The sequence below is a fragment of the Arachis stenosperma genome, chromosome 5 (genome assembly GCF_014773155.1).
Source record: "Arachis stenosperma cultivar V10309 chromosome 5, arast.V10309.gnm1.PFL2, whole genome shotgun sequence".
NCBI lineage: Eukaryota > Viridiplantae > Streptophyta > Magnoliopsida > Fabales > Fabaceae > Arachis > Arachis stenosperma.
Window position 1 is genome coordinate 113,376,965 of NC_080381.1, and position 19,860 is coordinate 113,396,824.

General features: G+C 34.5%; 3 protein-coding genes across 3 annotated transcripts; 2 read left to right on the forward strand and 1 right to left on the reverse strand.

The window, feature by feature from the left end:
• Positions 1 to 1,012: 1,012 nt before the first annotated feature.
• LOC130979823 (uncharacterized) lies at positions 1,013 to 3,972 on the forward strand. The gene is made up of 7 exons (XM_057903370.1): positions 1,013 to 1,461; positions 1,558 to 1,633; positions 2,141 to 2,271; positions 2,381 to 2,451; positions 2,787 to 2,868; positions 3,044 to 3,092; positions 3,549 to 3,972. Exons 1-6 carry the CDS (start codon positions 1,018 to 1,020, stop codon positions 3,062 to 3,064), a joined length of 825 nt encoding a protein of 274 aa, XP_057759353.1. The 5' UTR covers positions 1,013 to 1,017; the 3' UTR covers positions 3,065 to 3,092; positions 3,549 to 3,972.
• A 3,604-nt stretch (positions 3,973 to 7,576) lies between these two features.
• On the forward strand, positions 7,577 to 9,404 carry LOC130979200 (putative clathrin assembly protein At1g33340). The gene has a single exon (XM_057902577.1). It carries the CDS (start codon positions 7,812 to 7,814, stop codon positions 8,979 to 8,981), a length of 1,170 nt encoding a protein of 389 aa, XP_057758560.1. The 5' UTR covers positions 7,577 to 7,811; the 3' UTR covers positions 8,982 to 9,404.
• Positions 9,405 to 9,654: 250 nt separating this feature from the next.
• LOC130979199 (putative pentatricopeptide repeat-containing protein At1g12700, mitochondrial) lies at positions 9,655 to 11,873 on the reverse strand. The gene has a single exon (XM_057902576.1). It carries the CDS (start codon positions 11,764 to 11,766, stop codon positions 9,967 to 9,969), a length of 1,800 nt encoding a protein of 599 aa, XP_057758559.1. The 5' UTR covers positions 11,767 to 11,873; the 3' UTR covers positions 9,655 to 9,966.
• Between the last annotated feature and the right edge of the window lie 7,987 nt (positions 11,874 to 19,860).

Genomic DNA, 19,860 nt, shown 5'->3' on the forward strand with positions numbered 1-19,860 from the left:
TCGGAATCAAATGCTTAACATAAAACTAACCAATATTTTAATTACTAACAACACCAGTCCCTACAGCATTCTCAGCACCATGTTTCTGCTTGTTAATGTCCTCCTTTGTGTGAGGCGCAGGTACCAAATTAGAAGGCACGATGGTCTTGTAGTTCTTATGATTTTCTTTGGTTTCATCTGTGGTGGCAACCACCCTATCACCACTCTTGGGAGACTAGGAACAAAGACCCCCATATATTATATCAAAGTTTCAATCTTTGAGCGGGGTTCTGGGATTGAAATTCCGAAAAACAAGAAATGGGTATAAAGTAGCAAGTGTGTATGTTCATCTAAATCAGGACTCAATAGATAAGAAGGGTTTCAGTGTTGGTGGCGAAAAGAATAATAGAAAGGGAGGGTAGAGGAGGAGAAAAGGAATTCTAGAATTGGAACAAAGAGAAGAACTGCGGGCAAGGACTGGCAGAATTGTGGTAAAGGAACGTACAGAGACTGACGGCGACATGGAACACCTTACAGGACAGCTGCGTAGTGGAGCTTCAGGTAGAAGATGAAGAAGCTGTCGAATGTGGGAAGAAGGAATGTTGTTTCTTGCTGAGTTTGGGTTGGATTGGAAACAGGTATGATCTGGATCTGGTTTGAATTGGGTTGTCAAGCTAACTGCCACGTCAGCAAACTTAACATTGTTAATGACAAAATATACGGAGGGACTAACGTAATTAATTTTAAATCTTTTGAGGATGATTTTGATTATATTTATCTTTCGAAGACGAAAATAAAAATTGATATATCTTTCAGAAACGATTTTGACTATTAAGTCGATTTTTTTTATTTACAAATTTGTCGCTCTCCAATAGGTCACATGCCAATTTATAATACTTGCTTAAGCATGGGAGCTAACTAAGTTGGTTAAATAACAATTTGATGTCAAGAATGGGATGCCCTTTCGGACCAGTAACTGACAAAGGATATTTAAGTTCAAGAGTTAAACATTGGTAGTTGGTAACCCCATATATATAAATGATAAAGCGACACCAATGCTCCTTCTTCTTCTTAATAAGAATGGCTCACAGAATCTTATTATTCATATGCAAACCAATTTTCCATCTTCCTCTTAAAATCTTCGCTTCACACTCTTATTCTCTTCCATTTTCTCAATCACGATCACTGTTACCGCCGTTAACAACAACACCTTATTCTCTTCCATTTTCTCAATCAAAATCACCGCTACCACCGTTAACAACAGCAACTAGAAACAGAATCAACAACCGACTGTGGTGCTCCACCACCGTTGATGCCACCACCGAAGATGTTTCCAAACGCTACCTTGAGCTCACTGACGACGAGCTCATGCGCCAGTGCGAAATGGGAACTTTCAGGACCTCCGGCCCCGGCGGCCAGCACCGCAACAAACGCGACACCGCCGTCCGCCTTAAGCACCTCCCTACCGGCATCGTCGCTCAGGTATGTCATTTTACCCTTTTGCCCCTTCTGATAAAATCAAAATCTCGTCTTGCTTGGTTTATTCCTCAATTTCGGTGTTGTTCTTGTTTTGCATAGGCTTCCGAGGATCGCTCTCAGCACAAGAATCGCGCTTCCGCTTTGAAACGCCTTCGTGCTCGTATTGCTCTCAAACGTAAGCTCTATTGTTTATTTGCTGTTCCAAGCTCTGGAATTTGATTGCTTGTTTCATTGGGTAGGAAAACATGTTTAGATAAATATATGAAATTGATTGAATTTACCAAGGGAGTCTCTGTATGTGTGTGTTTGGAGTGTTGGTGATCGAAATGTGTCTGACACATGGATACACGTGGATACGGCAACTCAAGGAAGCATCTGTTCTTCACAGTGAAAACAAGAGCATTTTTTCTTTAAAGAAAATTGAACCCTAACTGGCCTCAAGCTTAATAGTACAACTTAAAAGAATCAGCACTGGATAACTAGCTTCGTAAATAAACTAGCAAGTAGTGGATAAATATATTTAATTTCACAAAGTTGATCTAGGACTCTAGAGAAGGTTTTTTTTTTTTTCTCCATTACATTCTTAGATGAGATTGAAAATATATATTAACTAATAGCAAGCAATGTACACAGATTTTTTTTTCTCCTGATAGATAAGATAGCATTTCTTTTGTTGGGCTAGTTAGGAAGACAGTGGATCTTGAAGCTTATTCGCCACCAAGGGAGCTTCTTCAGATACTTCCTCCCAAGTCATCCATTAGAGGTTCAGATTGTGGTCCACAAATTGGACCCAATAACCCCAAGTTTTTGCTGGTATGTTTATCTCTGCTCCTTGTGCCAATGTCTTTTGCTTTTCATTCTGTTCTTCATTATCTCCAGGCATTTTACAGAATTTAAAAACTGATTGTGTCCTTTCCAACAGGGAATGCAAGCTCTATTGGATCTCATTTTTGCAGTTGAGGGTTCCGTCTCAGATGCTGCAAAATATCTTGGGTACTTGGCTCATGTTTTCTGTCAGATTTTTGTTTTCCCATGTTCTGAGCATGTGAAACTTCATCAAATGAGATATGGAATATTTTACCAGCTGATGGATGTATAGAATACCCACAATTCTAATTGAAATTTGATATGAAACTAATGAAGGAAATATAGGCTAGTTTCACTCATCTCATGAAGCAATTTCTCGTTTAAGCTGGACTGTTGTGATAACCGATATCATTTATTTATTTATTAGACAATATCTATATTGTTATTGTAACTACTGACTTACCTTTTATATTTATGTGAAAAGTTTATAATTGTTTTGGCTTTTATTAAACATATTGCAGGTTAAGTACTGGGGCACTGTCTCGGTTAATTCTATCAGATGATTCACTTAGAATGGAAGTAAATGAACTGCGGGCATCAAAGGTATGCTTTTTTATGTTTTCTCTGGAATAAAATAGTTGTATTTTATCCATCACTTCAAGTTTTGTATAATTAGTTAATAGCGTAAAAAGAAATAGAATGAACAGATAAGACATGTTTTATTCATGTTTTATCTAACAAATAGTAATTTGGAGTCTGCTTTTTGGTGCTTGAGCAGGGTATGAAGCCTCTCAAGTAGAATCTCTGAATTTTCACTCCATATGCAGGTACAATTTATTCTATCTGCTGCTCATAGTATACAACCCACCAATTTGAGTCAACATTTTGGGTATATATATGCAGTTGAATAGAGAAAACCTCCAATATGCATGGAATTTGGTTAAATAATGGAAAATAAGTTGTTATACATTGTTATTTTAAGTGGTACTTGACACAAGAAAAATGGGACATTGTCAATAGGAGTTTATTCTGAAATTTAACTACAGTTATGAAGATCAACAGTTCGACCCATCATTCACTACAAGAATTTATAGAAAACAAACTACTTAATTTCTACAACAATTTGGTTGGTAAACTTGGTGCAGAAGAAAGGACAGTTTATGAACTTTACTCTTTAATTTCCACCACAAATGAAAACCAAATTTGAAGAACATATAGTATTCATAGTTTTATTGAAATTAGTTATGATATATTCCTTAATTTTTACTATATTTTTCTTTCAGATGTCTCAGTTTGTGTCATGGATACATATATCTACAGAAGGAAATTCTTTGAGCCCATAACAAGGTATTTTTCTCCAGTGAAGAATCAAGGTTACAAATGAATGCGGAATCAGAATTTCTGCTTGTAAGTAAGGCCTTATTCACCAGACTCCGTGTGTAGAGTTGAATGAAACTGGTTTTGTATGATATGTTGAAGGTGAACCCTGAAGCAGCATCAAGACAGCAACCTCAAATACATGTTGCATTCCTGTGTACACCTTGTTAAAACATTGACAGCTACTTTTGTAATTTTTTTCCCCCTTTTTTTAGTTTTTTTTTTTTTTTCTGGTTGTATTTGATTATTTTAATTTTAGTTGTTTCTAGTGAACATCAAGTTGGCAACCTGATATACAAGATGCAGATCTTTGTAGATTTTATAGACAATGATTATAATTTTTAACTATTCATTTCTTGATTTTTCTGGAAGGTATGTGCTTACTGCTTTTTTATTTTTTTATTTGTTTCTAGTGCATGATTATCAGAATAATCAAATTATTCTTGTAACTAATGATTATAATCATAGTTCTTCACTCAATGGAATCCACTCATAGGATGATTATACAGCACCAATTCATTGGATATGAAACACAATCCATGCTCATCTAGATTTATGTCTTCCAATTTTACTATGGTGCTTGCTGTTTATGAAGTCATGAACTCCACTTATATCTTAAACCACTTTTTTTTATGTTTTGACAATCATAATGTTTTGTTATTAAAATGATTAAAATGCTTTTAGCTTTTTGGTTTTTGGAACTTCTAAAAGAACAAGGGTGTAACTGTTGCAAATATGGAATTAAAGCTCATCGGAAATAAACCTCATTTAATTATTTATTTTGGCCTTTTAGTTAAGGATTTATATTCTAGAAAATGATATGGATGTTGATATCATGAAATAATTTTGTGACATCAATTAGTAGAAATTCAGTTTTGTCATCTAAACTCTTGTTAAATTAAGTACATGTAACTATCTAACATAATTTGACAATTTTCTTAACTTTTTTATTCTATGTGTGATTCTCTTGATCTCTTCACTATTTTATTATCCATAAATTAGCATCTTTTACCTTTCTCAGGGGTCAAATTCCCACCATGTGGTTTATAAATTCCAGAAACAGTGGCTGATGACTGACCTCTTCTTCTGGTTTAAGCCCTGATATATTTTTTTTCTTAAAAAGAAAAAAAAATGTTAAGAGTCATGTAGAGTACAGAAATCCTGAATGGCTGAAAATCCTTTCTTTTCAATTCCTCTGTTAATGGTCATGAAGATTCTTCCTTTCTTGACTTGACTTTGTCAAAGAGAGATACACAAAGAAAGTATGCAAATTGTAACATGGACCATTAGATAATGGAACTGTGTTGGAGTCATTGTGAAAAATCTTTGCTATTTAGCTTTGTCCATTAGAATTAGTACCTAATAACCATAGTCAGCTTTGAAATTGATGCCACAATAAAACAATTATAGTGAGTGCTGTTTTAGATTAGGCATCCTTCAGAATACCAAGGATATTCCCAGCCGCCAACAGCATATACATCACATATGACTGGATGCTTTAATTTCTTTTCTATTAATAACATTCTTTTTTGTGTCTGATGTAGGATATTGTTATAACATATTTTAAAATTATTATATTTTTTTATGAAAAATAATAATTTTTTTATACATATTGGGGCATAAAGCCTAAAAAGAAAGAAAACTAGACAAATATTATTCTAGAGAAAACAGTTCCAACGAAGTCTGCATGAAAACTTAAAGAAATATATAGAGAGAATAGAAAAAAAAAAAAAGACATCCCAACTGAAACTCATGTCTTTCTCATGCCAATCTATCTATACAAGCATTCGCTTCTTGAACGATATTCCGATTACTTAGCCCATTGCAACAATCTTTAATAGCTAAAACTAATATTCTTGTAGAGTGCAAGTCATGGTTTCTTAAAGTCACCGTACAACTACCCATTAATAAAGATATAATTATAAATTTTTATCTTATATAAGGACTTAATTATAAATTTTTAAATTGTTTGATACCTAAGGGAAAGTAATTAAGAAATAGTTTCAATTTAAATTATTTCGAGTAAACTATGCTTTTTTTTTTCTCTTTTGCTATTCTAATTTTGTATATCTTTATACTACCTTGTTTTCCCCCTTTTGTACTACCATAACAAGGCATACTCTTTGTGCAAGGTTGCAACAAAAACTATAGTTCTCTTGCACTAAAAAGTTACCTTTTTATGCCCAGTTTAGAGTCTAGAGTTTAGACTACTCCTTTACAACCTTACTTTTAATTTGGTAGTGCTTTATTTTCATTTGTCATCTTCAACCAACAGGATTCATCAACAGGGAACTATAAAAAAGTCATCAATTTTTTATAATCTAAAAAAAAAGTTGTTATTTTGTTTATAATCCCCCCCACCCAACATAACAAACAGTGAAAAATCCTAGATGCTTACATACTATAAGAAAAGTTATTCCATCAACTTTTTATAATCTAACACGAATTATTGTATTACACATGTAGCAAATGCATGAATAAATCATAATGTACAAAAATGACGTGTTCAAATATAAATGGTATAAGGCAACTTTTTTCTTATTCTATGAATTAAAAAAAAAAGATTTATAGACGCTTATTGCAATCCAATATTAAAAAAAAGCATATGTATTAAAATATAAGTCATACTAAAATCTAAAAATAATGAAGTGGATGTGAACATGAAATACAAGAATTTATGTAAAAAAATCTATTTTCTATATGCATTACCTTGGTGTAGAAACATCTTGGTTTATTATTGGTAGAATAGAATATAGCAACAACATACAACACTTTTTTGTCTTTGGATCTCTGTGGCAGTGGGTGGGGCTTCAACTTCCCCACCAAAATCAAAGTTTATATATATATAGAACCTGTGGAGGAGAAGAAAGATTAGACAAAGTCAAATTATTTTGTATTTTTGTGAATGGCAAGAGAGTTAGATGCTACAAAGAATCATATGCTTGTGGAATGAGGTTCTTTCTCACCTTCCACTTTTTTTTCCTCCCACCGTTGACTCTCTTAGAATGACATAAAAAGTCTTAATTAACCTTGAAAAGCCTTCTAAGGCAAACTTTATTATTCCATGTTGGTTATGATATTGATGTGTATCAATCAATAACACCTTTAATAAATGGTAACCTTGATGACTATCCTTTAATTTGATTATCCCTTAGTGCTTTTTGACCTTTGGTTTACTTCAAGCTTATCTAAATATTTGCTACTTCAATTCTAGTAGAAAACAGAAAGTTCCTAAAAAAGAGTGAGGTAAAGCTGGTGAAAGATAAAATAACCTTTAATAGGAAAGTTAGGCAATAACTAGAAAAGGAACAATAAGACTTCAAGAGGAAAAGAAAAACCGAAAAACTGAAAAACAAAAACAAATATTCTCATGTGCATAACATCAAAGATAAAAATGAAAATTAAATCCTAGCCCCCAGGTAAATTGTGTTGTATGTTATCTTCCTAATAGAAAATATTTATGTGACCCTTTTTGTGGTAAATTTGTTAAATAAGAAGATATGCAGATAAGAGGTAGAAAAGTATTTTTATCACAAGACTAATTACTTTATTACCATATGATGGAATGTGGTTTATTCTTTAAAAATTTAAGAAGATAAGTCTAAAATGAATACTAGTTAAAATTACATCATTCTCCTCCATTCATTCTGGTAATTAGATCATGGCTAAAACAAGAGGCTTACTATACAAAACAAAATCTTTTGCATTTTCATTGATCTTGCAATTCAGTCACTTTAAAAGGACCAAAAGAAAAGGAAGCTTGTTGATTATGTACTCGTTGACTTTGCATGTAGGTTATTGCCTTTTTTCCCCTATAGGACATATTGCAGTGCTGTTGGGTGCGTAGACTGCTAATCCATCACAAGAATATATATATAAATCCAATTTACTATTCTACATGATGAATGTTCTTGTCCACATTACAATTCTCAGTATATAAAAAATGAAAGATTTGATTCTATGATTTATAATTACACCCCAATATTTTAAGGACCTCACTTTTATTTTTCTCACTCTTCTCCCTACTCACCTTTATATGTTTATACTCTTTCAACTTCTTACCTCTAGTCCTCTACACACACCAAATTATTCCATATTAGTCTTAGCTTCTTCTAATCATAATTGAAGTTCTTCATTCTTTTTTGATTCAACGAGAAGCTAAGAAGAATATGGGTGTAGTAGATATACAAGGCAAGCTCAAATTGGCTATTGGCTCTATGAAAGATCATGCATCTATTGGTAAGGCCTTGATGAACCATCACCAATATAATGGCTTTACAAGCATAAATATAGCAGTTCTGCGTGCCACCGGTCATGACAATGGCACCATTGATGACAAATACATGCATGAGATCCTCTTCCTTGTCTCAAACTCTCCGAATTCCATCCCCTTTCTTGCCGAGAGGATCTCTTGCCGCCTTGCCAAAACCAAGGACAGCCTTGTTGCCCTCAAGACCCTTGTCCTGATCCACCGCCTCCTCCGAGGCGGAAACAGGTCATTTGAAAAGGAATTATGCAAGGCACATGTTTCTGGCCATTTACAAATCAGTACAAGGCCATGTTTCACAAAGAATGGTTATGATCGTTCACTTGGATTCCTACAAAAATATGCTTCTTACATTGAAGAAAGGATGAGTTGGCTAATCAACCAAGCGGGGAAGCTTGAACCAGCAATTGTTTCAAAAGGGTTAGAGTTTAGGAGCTATGATGAGAAATCCATTGACATGGTATTCAGAACATTGCCAAAATGCCAAGTTCTCATTGATAAGGTTTTGGAATTCTCATCAAATGATATGTTGGGGTCAGATCATAGCCTTGTTGCTCAAGTTGCCATGAGCAACACCTTGAGGGAAAGCTTCCAAGTTTATGTGACATTCTCTGAGGGGATCGCAGCACTTGTCAACATGCTCTTTGATCTAACACCATCGGCAAGAGGACTGGCATGTGAGATTCTGAAGAAAGCTTCATTGCAGAGCCAAAGGCTCCATGATCTCTATGCAAGTTGCAAGAAAATTGTTAGAAACAAAAGTTTGGATTATCCGTTTGTCCAATTAATCAGCATGGATCATATAATTGCATTGGATCAATATGGTAGTCCAAAAGTTCAACCTTTGGCTTCACAGTCACATGTCTCTTTATCAAGAAGAATGGGAATCTCAAACCCACCTCAGATTTCAAACCAATTCAAAGGATCATCACCAGAAAGGGAAAAGAAGGAAGAGAAAATTGAGATAAATTTGTCACCACCTACTACTCATTTTTCATGGACACTAGAGACTAAAATAAGCAAGGTATGGGTGCTATTTGAAGATGAACCTACCAATGAATCACAAGTGTAGTGCTGAATCCATTTTCACCTATTGCTGATACAAGAATGTTCTCCAAAGTTTGAACCTGAAATCAACTATATAGGTTTGGGTGAGTTTCTTCAATAGTTTTGGTAAACTAATAATGCTGTGAATCCCTTTCACTGTGGTGTGCCAAATATATTATTAATTGGAGAGTAATTTGGTAAAGAAGAATGTAATTTTTTTTAGGGGAAAAAAACAATGTTGCTGTGGAAAATATAGGACACAAATGTTATAAAAGTGCACAACAATAGAATAGGTTATTTTCAGTTATATATAAGGTTATGTTCATAGTTTTAATTCATTATTGTATACAAAGCTTTTGGTCATTCAACATACATAGACGGAAATGTTATTATTGATTGGTATTTGTTATTGTTTCAAAATTTGGTGAAACCATATATATTGGATTATTTGAACTTTCCAAAAGACTAATTCTGATTGTAGTATAAGAATTATTTTATTGTACAAATTTTCTTGATAACAAGATCTTTGGGACATGGTTTTATTTAAAAAAATAAATAAAAAGGGGGTATTCAGTATTGACTATTGAGCTTTGGTTGGTATATGAAGAATAGGCCAACCTTCTCCAAAAGGGTGGCTCTTGCTCCACTGTGTCCACTATAAAACACATAACAGCAATCAAGAAACAATTCCAATTCAATGGTCACAAACCATGATATCCTATGTTTTACCTTGCTCAGTAAAAATCCACATGAATAAAACTTAAAAGGAACTAGATGACTGGAATAACACAAAGCATAACCTTCTCAAGTAGGAGATTCTCGCTCTGCTGTGGGAAATTTGAAAACAAAGAACAGCATGGAAGGATCAATTTCAAAGGCTTCAGCAAGTTGAGACAAAATTATCCCAATCTAAAGCCTCAAAATTCGACAACCGAGTAATATTGAATATATGCCACACAACAGCTAAAACATCAAACCCTCAATTCAAAGAATGAAACAGGAGGTTATATTCAAACAATTTTCTGCACAAATTCTTGAAAAGCATTATCTCCTTTGTGGGCAGAAAAGTAATCTAAAAGCAATTCTGTGGTGGTAGCATCTCCTGTAAAACCTTTGTCTCTCATAATCTGAAGATATTTTATTGACCTCGGAACATCGTTTCTTCGCAGTAATCCTTGGACAAAGACATTATATGTGCACGAATTTGGTACGCAGCCAACCTCTTCCATATTCATCAGTAACTCTTCAGCATCAAGCAAAAGTCCTTCATTACATAGACCTTTGATCATTATTGTATAAACATAGTCATTAGGTTTTAAGCCTTTTCCTGGCAGAGAAGAGAAGAGTTCTCGTGCATCATCTAGTTTTCCAGCATGGCACATCCCATCGAGCACAATACAGTAAATTACAATATTAAGATCCAAATTGTTCTCCATTTCTCTAAATAATGATATTGCATCAGAAAACAAATGACATCTAAATAGGCCATCCAATATAGTTCCACATGTCTGTAGATTAGGATGCTGGCCAAATTCGTGCATTGTAAGAAACAATTCTTTAGCAAGTAACGGTTTCCCCACTTTGCAAAATCCATCAATAAGAGCAGTCCAAGTCGCAACATCTAGATTTAATCCTTTATTGATCATTTCATTCAAGAGATAAATAGCCTTATTAATGCTTTTGATCTTGCACCACCCATGTATTAATGAAGTGTAAGTGTTAGAGTCAAGCTGGCATCCTTTGTGAACCATCAAATCAAATACTTCCATGGCCTTCTCCATTTGATTTTGGGAACAATAACTAGCAATTATTGAGTTATAGGTGACAACATCAGGCTCCTCTCCCACTCGAACCATTTGACCAAGTACAGCTCTAGCACTTGAAATCTTTCCTTCTTTATAAAGAGCATCCATTAAAATATTAAAAGTATGCATATCCGGCATAATGCCCTTTAGCTTCCTCTCACTCAGAAAAGATGCAGCCTCTTGCCATCTGCTGAAAGTACAAAGTCCTTGGATTAAACAATTGTAAGTGATAGTATCGGGTTGTATACCTTTTGTCGTCATTTCCAAGAACAGACTCAAAGCCTCATCTACTAGCCCATCCTTACAAAGGGCATCCAAAACTATGTTGTAAACGAAAACTCGTGGTATGAAATTTCTTGCTTCCATCTTCCTTAGAATCTCAATAGCAGCAGGCGTGTTGCCTTTCTTGCACAATCCAAGTAAGATTGGTCCAAACGTGTGGCTGTTGGGTTGATACCCCATGTTATCCATGTGGTCAGCTAACCACATAGCATGATCCACATTGCCTTCAATACAAAGGCCATTAACAATGGTGTTAAACGTGCGCAGATCGGGCTCCACACCGATTTTGAACATCATCCCCACCACAGAGAACCCAAAGGCCGTGTGGTTCAAGTGGCACAAACAATTGACAACAATATTGAGAATAAAGATATCAGATTTGACTCCTAAGGAGAACAAGTATTTGATTAAAGAAATGGTAACTGTGTAATGCTTCATCTTAACAATAGAGCTAAACAATAAGGTAAAGTCGCTCATACATGGCAAACAGTTCATGGAAACCATTCTGTTAAAGAAACGCAAAGCAGAATCAACGTTTTTCAGATTCCTAATGCAACTTACACGGTATGATTTGTGTTTCATTGCCTCAATCTCAATGGTGGAACAATATGGATGAGAGTGAAGAAGAAAGGAGGGTTTAGGGTTAAAGATACCAACTTGAATCTGTTGAAGATGGTGATAGCGTAAGAAACGCAGAGAAGCACATGTTCTTCCTCGAAACATCTCACCTCAAATGAAAATGAATCCAAGACAGCATTGACATCATTGAGAATCCTGAATGTTTGGGATTAAAAATGCTACTAAGTTATGATTGATAAAGATAAAGATGAAGCACTTGTTCTTCGGAACTTCGCAGTGATCCAGAGTGTGGTGGGTACTGGCAACAAATTAAGGGTGTGTTTGGTAACCACGTTTGAAGGAAAAAAGTACGTTAGAGTTTATCGAAAGCTTCACTTTTTTGTTTGGCTAATTTTCTTCTCTACAAATGCAGAAGTGCTTTTGTTCCTAAACACCGTTTACAAGAAGCAATAATTTCTAACTTCTCCGTTGCACTAACGTGCTTTTGACCAATACCTTCAATATTTATTTTTCTTTTACCAACTTTATCCTTTATACATATTATTGCATTATTTATAGAATTCTTATTATTCTTCTCTATATGAATTCTTTTTTATTATTTTATTAATTTTTTTATTTGACATTATATATTTTTATAGTTATAATTTTTGTGTATTATATTTATTATTATCTTTTTATAATAGAATTTATTGATCCCATTAGATAATAATAATAATAGTTAAAAATTATAATGTACTAAAAAAGAGTACTAAGAGTATTAAAAATATACTATATAAAAAATATATAAAAAAATATAAAAAAAATTAAACATGTATAAAAAAATAATATTATAATTTAATGTCATATCCTTTTAAGTAATTATTTATCTAAAAGTGATTTTAACTAATATTATCCAAACAAAATTTATTTTATCAAAATCAATTTTGGTAAAGAATTGCCAAACATAAATCATGTTGACACAAACTTACTTCTATCCAAAATCAATTCTATAAAATCACTTTTATTCAAACTCCAGTTTGACCAACCACATTCCAAACACACACTAAGTTGACTCGGTTAGCTTCTGTACATCTTTTGTTTAATTAATAGAAAAAAAATAGATATTTCACGAAAAGTTGGTATTTAAGAGTTGTTGAATGAAAATTTAGTCAAATCAGTCAACTTATACAATGGCTCTCATGTATCAACTTCACGTGAAGTCGACTTTACTTGAGTTTTAACCAAAAAAAATATTGCCACTCGTATAGTCGTATTTATCAAAACATCATTTTTTTAATAAATTTGTACAAATGAAAAAAAACGTGTAATTATGTGTAGAATGAAATTATTTTTATACATGCGATTCAATATTCATGTATTCATTTTTTTATGCATGCAAGCTTTACAAGTTCATTAACAAATAAACTCGCAAAACGTACTGTAAGGTCTACGTCCAATATACACGTTATATAAAGATCCCGCGTATATATAACTACCAAATTTAAAAGATTTGTTTCCTTTTTCATTCTATTTATTTCTAGATTTGTTTCTTTCTCCGTTCTTCTTCTCGTTCTTCTTCTTCTCGTTCTTCTCTCTTTGTAACTCCAGCTTCATTTTCTATCGATTTTTGTTTTCTGAAATCAAAGTTTGAACTCGTTTTGAAAATAATGAATGATTCAACCTCAGATTCTCAGCTGAATCAGGGCGAAGTGGATTATGAATTTGAATCTAACAAAGTTCTTGAGGTTTAATTTACATACGATTACTCTGAATTTTGTTGCAGTAATTTGTATAGCATTGTGTAGCTGAATAATTCGTGAACATTGACTGTGAGACTAACGCATCAACATAAATATGTGGATTGAATGTAATGTATTAGTATTAATTGATTATCTGGAATTTATAGCAGACGCTCGGGTGTAGATCAAAACTTTTTTGGGTGTATTTTTTCGGGATTGTGGGTGTATTTACAGTTTATGGCTTTTTCTGTTATTTTAGCTGAGTTGTTGTCGTTCGGGTGTATTATATCAGACATGATTGGATGTGTTTTTAGTTTTTGTCATGGTGTATTCTGCAGCCTGTGTATTTACAGCTTATGGCTTTTATTGTCATTTTTGTTGAGTTGGTGCCGTTCGGGTGTATTATATTAGCAATGATTGGGTGTATTTATAGTTTTTGACATGGTGTATTCTGCAGCCTCTCTCTGTTGTTGATGACCAGTTTGTTCCGAAGGTTGGAATGACCTTTACCACCCTTGAAGATGCTGAAAATTTTTACAGGAACTACGCCAAGGTTGCAGGTTTTTCTACAAGAGTTCGGAGCACAAATAGAAAGGGAAACGAGATTAAGAATCAATTGATTACATGTAGCAGAGAGGAAAAATGAAAATTTAAAATATCTTTGACCGAGAAGACGAATCCGACAGCCGGTTTAAACTGTCCTGCAAGAATTTATATACACACATTGAAGGATGTTGGTGCTTGGATCATTTCAATGGTTGTACTAGATCATTCACACCCTTGCTGTCCAAGTAAAGCAAAGATGCTCAAACAGCACAGGGAACTAAGCATGTCCATTCGTCGTACAATAGAGAATAACGAGGAGGCTGGTATCAGACCAAGCAAAACTTACCAATCATTTGTTGTGGCTGCCGGGGGTCACCGCGAGTTAAATTTTATTGAAAAGGATGTGAGGAATTACATTACCAGGGAAGTGCGGAATGTTTCCGAACAAGAAGATGCAAAGGAATTCGGAAAATATTTGTTAAGAATGAAAGAGAAGAATCAGAATTTCTTTTTTGAGCTTGAACTCGAGGAGGATCAATCGATTAAGTTTGCTTTTTGGGCCGATGCAAGAAGTAGAGCTGCCTTTGAGTATTTCGAAGATGTTATTTCATTTGACACCACCTACAATACAAACAGGTAACAAACTGTCCCTGTTTTATGATGCTAAATTAATGTATTTTTATGAATCCGCAGGAGAGGTGTATATTGGCTGTTTTTTGGGTGTATACAAAGCATTTTGTTAGGTGTACCTAATGATTTTTCATTCTGCACTATGGTAATTTGTTTCAGATATAATTTGGTTTGTGGTTTTTTTGTTGGGGTGAATCACCACGGAGAGTCAACACTTCTCGGATGCTCTTTGATGAAAAACGAAGAAATTGAATCATTCAAATGGTTATTTCAATGTTGGCTTCGTTGCATGGGAGAAAATGCTCCGAAAGGGTTTTTCACTAATCAATGCGCATCAATGAAAAGGGCTTTAGAGGCCTCTATGCCAACAACAATTCACCGTTGGTGTATTTGGCACATCATGAAGAAGATTCCAAGCAAATTAAACGGGTACAAGGGACATGCAGATATTGAACAACAAATGAGCCAAGTTGTTTGGAACTCTCATAGCAAAGACTTATTTGATAGGAATTGGAATGATTTTCTGCTAAATTTTGGTCTTGTGGATAACAAGTGGCTTTCAGGTAGTGTTGGGTTAAAATCTGCAGCAGAGGTGTAAATTTAATTTTTATCGGGTGTATTTATAGTGTGTGTTTGGGTGTATTATGCAGATCTCTATGCAGACCGTCATATATGGGTTCCAATCTATTTGGATCACCACTTCTGGGTAGGGATGAGAAGCACACAAATGAGCGAGAGCATGCATTCATTTTTTAACAAGTTTATTACCCAAAACAGCTCGCTTATTCAATTCGTCAAATAATACGATAATTGCCTCGAAGTAGGGAGCAAGCAGAGAGAGAATCAGATGTTGCAGATTTTCATACGATCATACTGTGTGCAACCAAATCCTCCATTGAAGCTCAGTTTCAAGATATGTACACTCATCAAAAGTTTAGGGAAGTCCAAGCGCAATTCAGAGGAAAGGTGAATTGCATCACTAGATTAACAAATTCTGCTCTAGGCTATTCAATATATGAGGTTGGAGAAGTTTCCAGCTCAATATTCAACAAGTTTATGGTTACTTACGACTCAGTTGCAGCCGAGTTAAATGCCAATGCTTATTATTCGAGTCGAGAGGGATACTATGTCGCCACGCACTAAGCGTGTTAAGCTTTGAACAAGTAAGCCAAGTGTCACCTAGATATATACTGGAACGATGGAGCAAGAAGGTAAAGATGCGACACACACACATCAAGAGCAGCCACGACGAGCCACTGTTGGAGCCAAGAAGCAAGAGGTTTGACCAATTGGTTTTTCGTTTGCAAAATATTTGCGAATTTGCATCCGAATCGGAGGAGCTGACTGCAATTCTGCATCGTGCGTACGATAACGTCATGGCTGAGATGGAATCATTGAAAGCCAAAAGAAAGGGCACATCTTCTTTATCTCACGAAGACGCCAACTTGGAATCCGTTAACGAGCTTTAAATCCCCCCAAGGATTCGAACAAAAGGACGTCCAAAAAATAGGTTAGGTTCAAAGTTGGACAAACAGATTGCAAATGCCACAAAGAAGAAGAAAATAAAAGTTTTAAGCGAGGTAAAAGTGATGTTCTTTAAATTTGTGGTGATTGAGTTTATTTTTCTCGTTAATAGTTTAGCTAATATGTGAGTTTGTTATATTCAGATAAACCTGTTTGATGTTGCATCAATGGTGCATTCAAATTCCAGCCAATATCAAGGACATGTTATGAATTATCAGTTCAGGGTACCAACAGCAGGGGACAACTCTTTGGATGTATAGTTACAGAATATGGGTGTAAAATTACTGTTCTTTTGGGTGTATTTTTGTGAATTTTATTGTGATTCACATTTTACATAGAGATACATATATATACTTCAGAATCTTGTTTTTTTCTTATAAAATACTGTTTGTTTTTTTTTACAATGGTTTAAGGGTTTTAGGTATTAGGGTTTAGGGTTTTAGGGTTTACAGGTTAGGGGGTAAGGGTTTAGGTTTTAAGTGTTTAGGGTTCAGGGTTTTAGGCACAAAGCATCAGGGGGGATAGATTTCAGGGTGTATATTCAACTTTCTTTGGGTGTAAAAAATGGCAGGTTATGGGTGTATATTTGATTTGATGTTTTCCTTCATATTATAGTACCTGTAATTCATACATTTTGAATACAGCACACAGAGTTTAATTATTGAAAGAAATTTCACAATAAACTGCATTATAATTGTCAAATATTTACAACATGTCTTCTATTTGTTACAAGACTATATAACATTTACATTAAGCTGTGTCAACATCCTGAGAATCTATCTGATAATATGGACTCAATAACAACGAGGATGGCTTGGACAGTCTGATTGCATTACTTCCCCTAATGGCTTCATGTTTGTCTAGATTCATGTCATGAAATAGAATCTGGGAAGCATATTCTACTCTAAAGTGGTCCACCTCATCCTACAGTAAAAAAGAATATTCTGTTTAATCAACCATGTTAATTGAGTAATGTAATACAGAGTTATTTAGTTTTAAACATATTTACCTGAGTCCAATTGTCCCACTCATACTTTTGCCTCTTAATGTTTGCGGGCTCAAATATCTCAAGCCACTTCATTATGTAGATAGCACAGTCATAGCTGAAAACAGAAAAATAAATTATAAATTACATATAGGAAAGTTTAATTTTCAGAGTGAAAGATATATACTTTGTCTTTTGGCCCGAGATGTGAAGGTATGATGCTACAATTTCCCTGTCCTTGTCCTTTGATTTCAGAGGTGCCCCCCAGCATATACTTTAATTCGTGATATTATGTATCCCTTAAAACACAAAACAAATCAGTAATAAATGAATCATTTCAATAAAAGGATACACCCAAAGGAGTTAATAGTTACCCCTTATATTAAACAGAAATACACCCAACTATATATATATATATATATATATATATATACAGAACACAGAACTAACTTACGACAAATGTATTCAGCACAGTTCTCGCATCAGAAGGAGATTTGTTGTGTAATGGGTCGACTATATAAAATTTCTTCTTTCTTGTATCAGCGATCCATAACCACCAATGATGTGAATGGTAAATAGGTGTAAATATCTGAAATATGTTCAGATTGAACACTGTTTTAGTTTATTTGGCACATAAGTAAAAAATGGTAATAAGTAGTTTTAGAAATGAAAACTCACATAACGATGCGATTTTAATTTTTGAAGGTCCAAGAAGGGTATGAACATTGGGTAGTCTTCCACCCTGAATGGCTTATTGTTTTTAGGCTGTAAGAATACCCCCTCTGGATGATTTGCAAGGACCATATTCTGCAAAAATTGAGAACAACCAAATGAATCCAAAAAATACACCCAAACGAATAAACAACTCACACCCAATTGAACACATAAAATACACCCAAATGAATAAACAGAATACACGCAATGTAAGAAAAACAATACATCCTAATGAATGCAGAAAATACACCCAAAATTCGTTGAAGCAACCCTTACCACAATATCAGGGGAGAGACAGTATACTTCTTCTTGAAACCTTTGAATATTTTGTTGGTTTACGATGAAGCACATGGCAGAGACAATCTAGAAAAAGATACCAAAATCAATTTTACATCAATCAGGATTGTAGTTAATTTTGATGATAAAAAAATTAATGTTGTTGTGATATTACCTCAGCTTCTATATGCGTTTTAGGCGCAAGTGATGCAAGGTGGAATTTTGATAGAGTGTATATATCTTGGGCTTGGAGTCTGCAGATGTCGTCAAACTCATCAGTTCGCCCATTTGAGTAGGATTTCACTCGTATAGCCCAGTGGTAGCATTTTTGTTTCATGTCAGTAGTATTTAAATTCGGCCTGACAGGAGTTTCAAACTTCTCGAAACTCTCTACCCCACTATCCTTTGGAATCTGCGGACTTTTTCCTTCTTTTGTCACCCCACCACTTGCAATTTTATGTACCAGATCCTCTAATTGTTCTAGCAGTTTTGGGGTTTCTGGAGTTTTTGCCACGTGTTCATCTTGCGTTGACGCCCCCTCCTGTGTTGTTGTTTCTTCTTGGCTGGAATCAGTGAAGTCAAGGCTGAATGATGGCAACAGATCTTTTTTAGGAACGTACGATGCTGTCCGTGCCATCATCATCAACGCAGCAGCGTCTTCTGGGGCTGGATTACTGCGTGATCATGTATAACATATTATAACAATAAGAATATACGGATGATAACCAAAACATTGATTTTACTCTAATGAACTTACATTTTAGATGGAGCTGGGGGAAGTGTGGGTGTGCTTTCTTCAAGTTCTTGGGGGGGTTCAGAAGTGCTGCACGACACATAAAATTAATCATGACGTAAAAAAAACTATTCAGGGGCAATATACACCCAAACTGTAACCCAATATACACCCAAACTGTAACCCAATATACACCCAAACTTTAAACAAATATACACCCAATGCTATTTCTTACGTTTTTGTAGTTCCTTTAATTTGTAGCAGAGTGGTTGGTTCATATTCTGTCTCAGGTATTTCTTCAAATTTCGGCACAGTGGTTGTTTGGGACACTGGTAGACAAACTTGAATCGGAACTCTAAATAAGAAGAAAAATGAAAGGTTAACAATGCCTTTGAAAATAAAAAGGTTATAAGGTTAAAATATTCTTGAAAAACTCACATTACAAGCCCTTCGGACGGTGTATCTTTCCTCACAACCATCATATTCGAATCAGCCGGCTCACTAGCTGACTCTTCAACCAGACTTAACCTAAAATACATCCAAAGAAAGTAAAAAATACACCCGAACAATTCAAAAGAAAGACATGCATACTTGCAGTTTTTGCTTTTTTTTCCTGCCTTTTTTTTCTCGAATAAAACAATAAATGGCTTTTTTCTAAAAAAAATATATACAGAATTAGAAGTAGAAGGTAATAAAAGAACAAAAGTAACGGTTATTTGAAAGAGAAATTACATGCTCTCTGCCGGTCTGTTTACGCTACTTTGTTCTGTGTGTCATTGAGAGGAAGGATCATCACTTCAAAGTTTACGTCCGGTATTCTAAACAGAATTCATGTTATTCAGACAAAATATCATACAGTTAAATCATGATAACAAGATTTTATCAAATAAATATTCTTACGTTTCAGAGGAGACATAGTGACCTTCCGTCGATCGCAGGTCAGCTTCCTTCTCCCTGCGAAACAAGAAACAATTATTAGCAAATAAAACACGCTAAAATCTGAAATATACACCCCAACAAGACATACCCCTGTGCAGCAGAATTTTCATTGTTTTCCCTTAACAATTCATCTAGATCTTCACTTTCTATTTCAGATCTATCAGTACATTCAT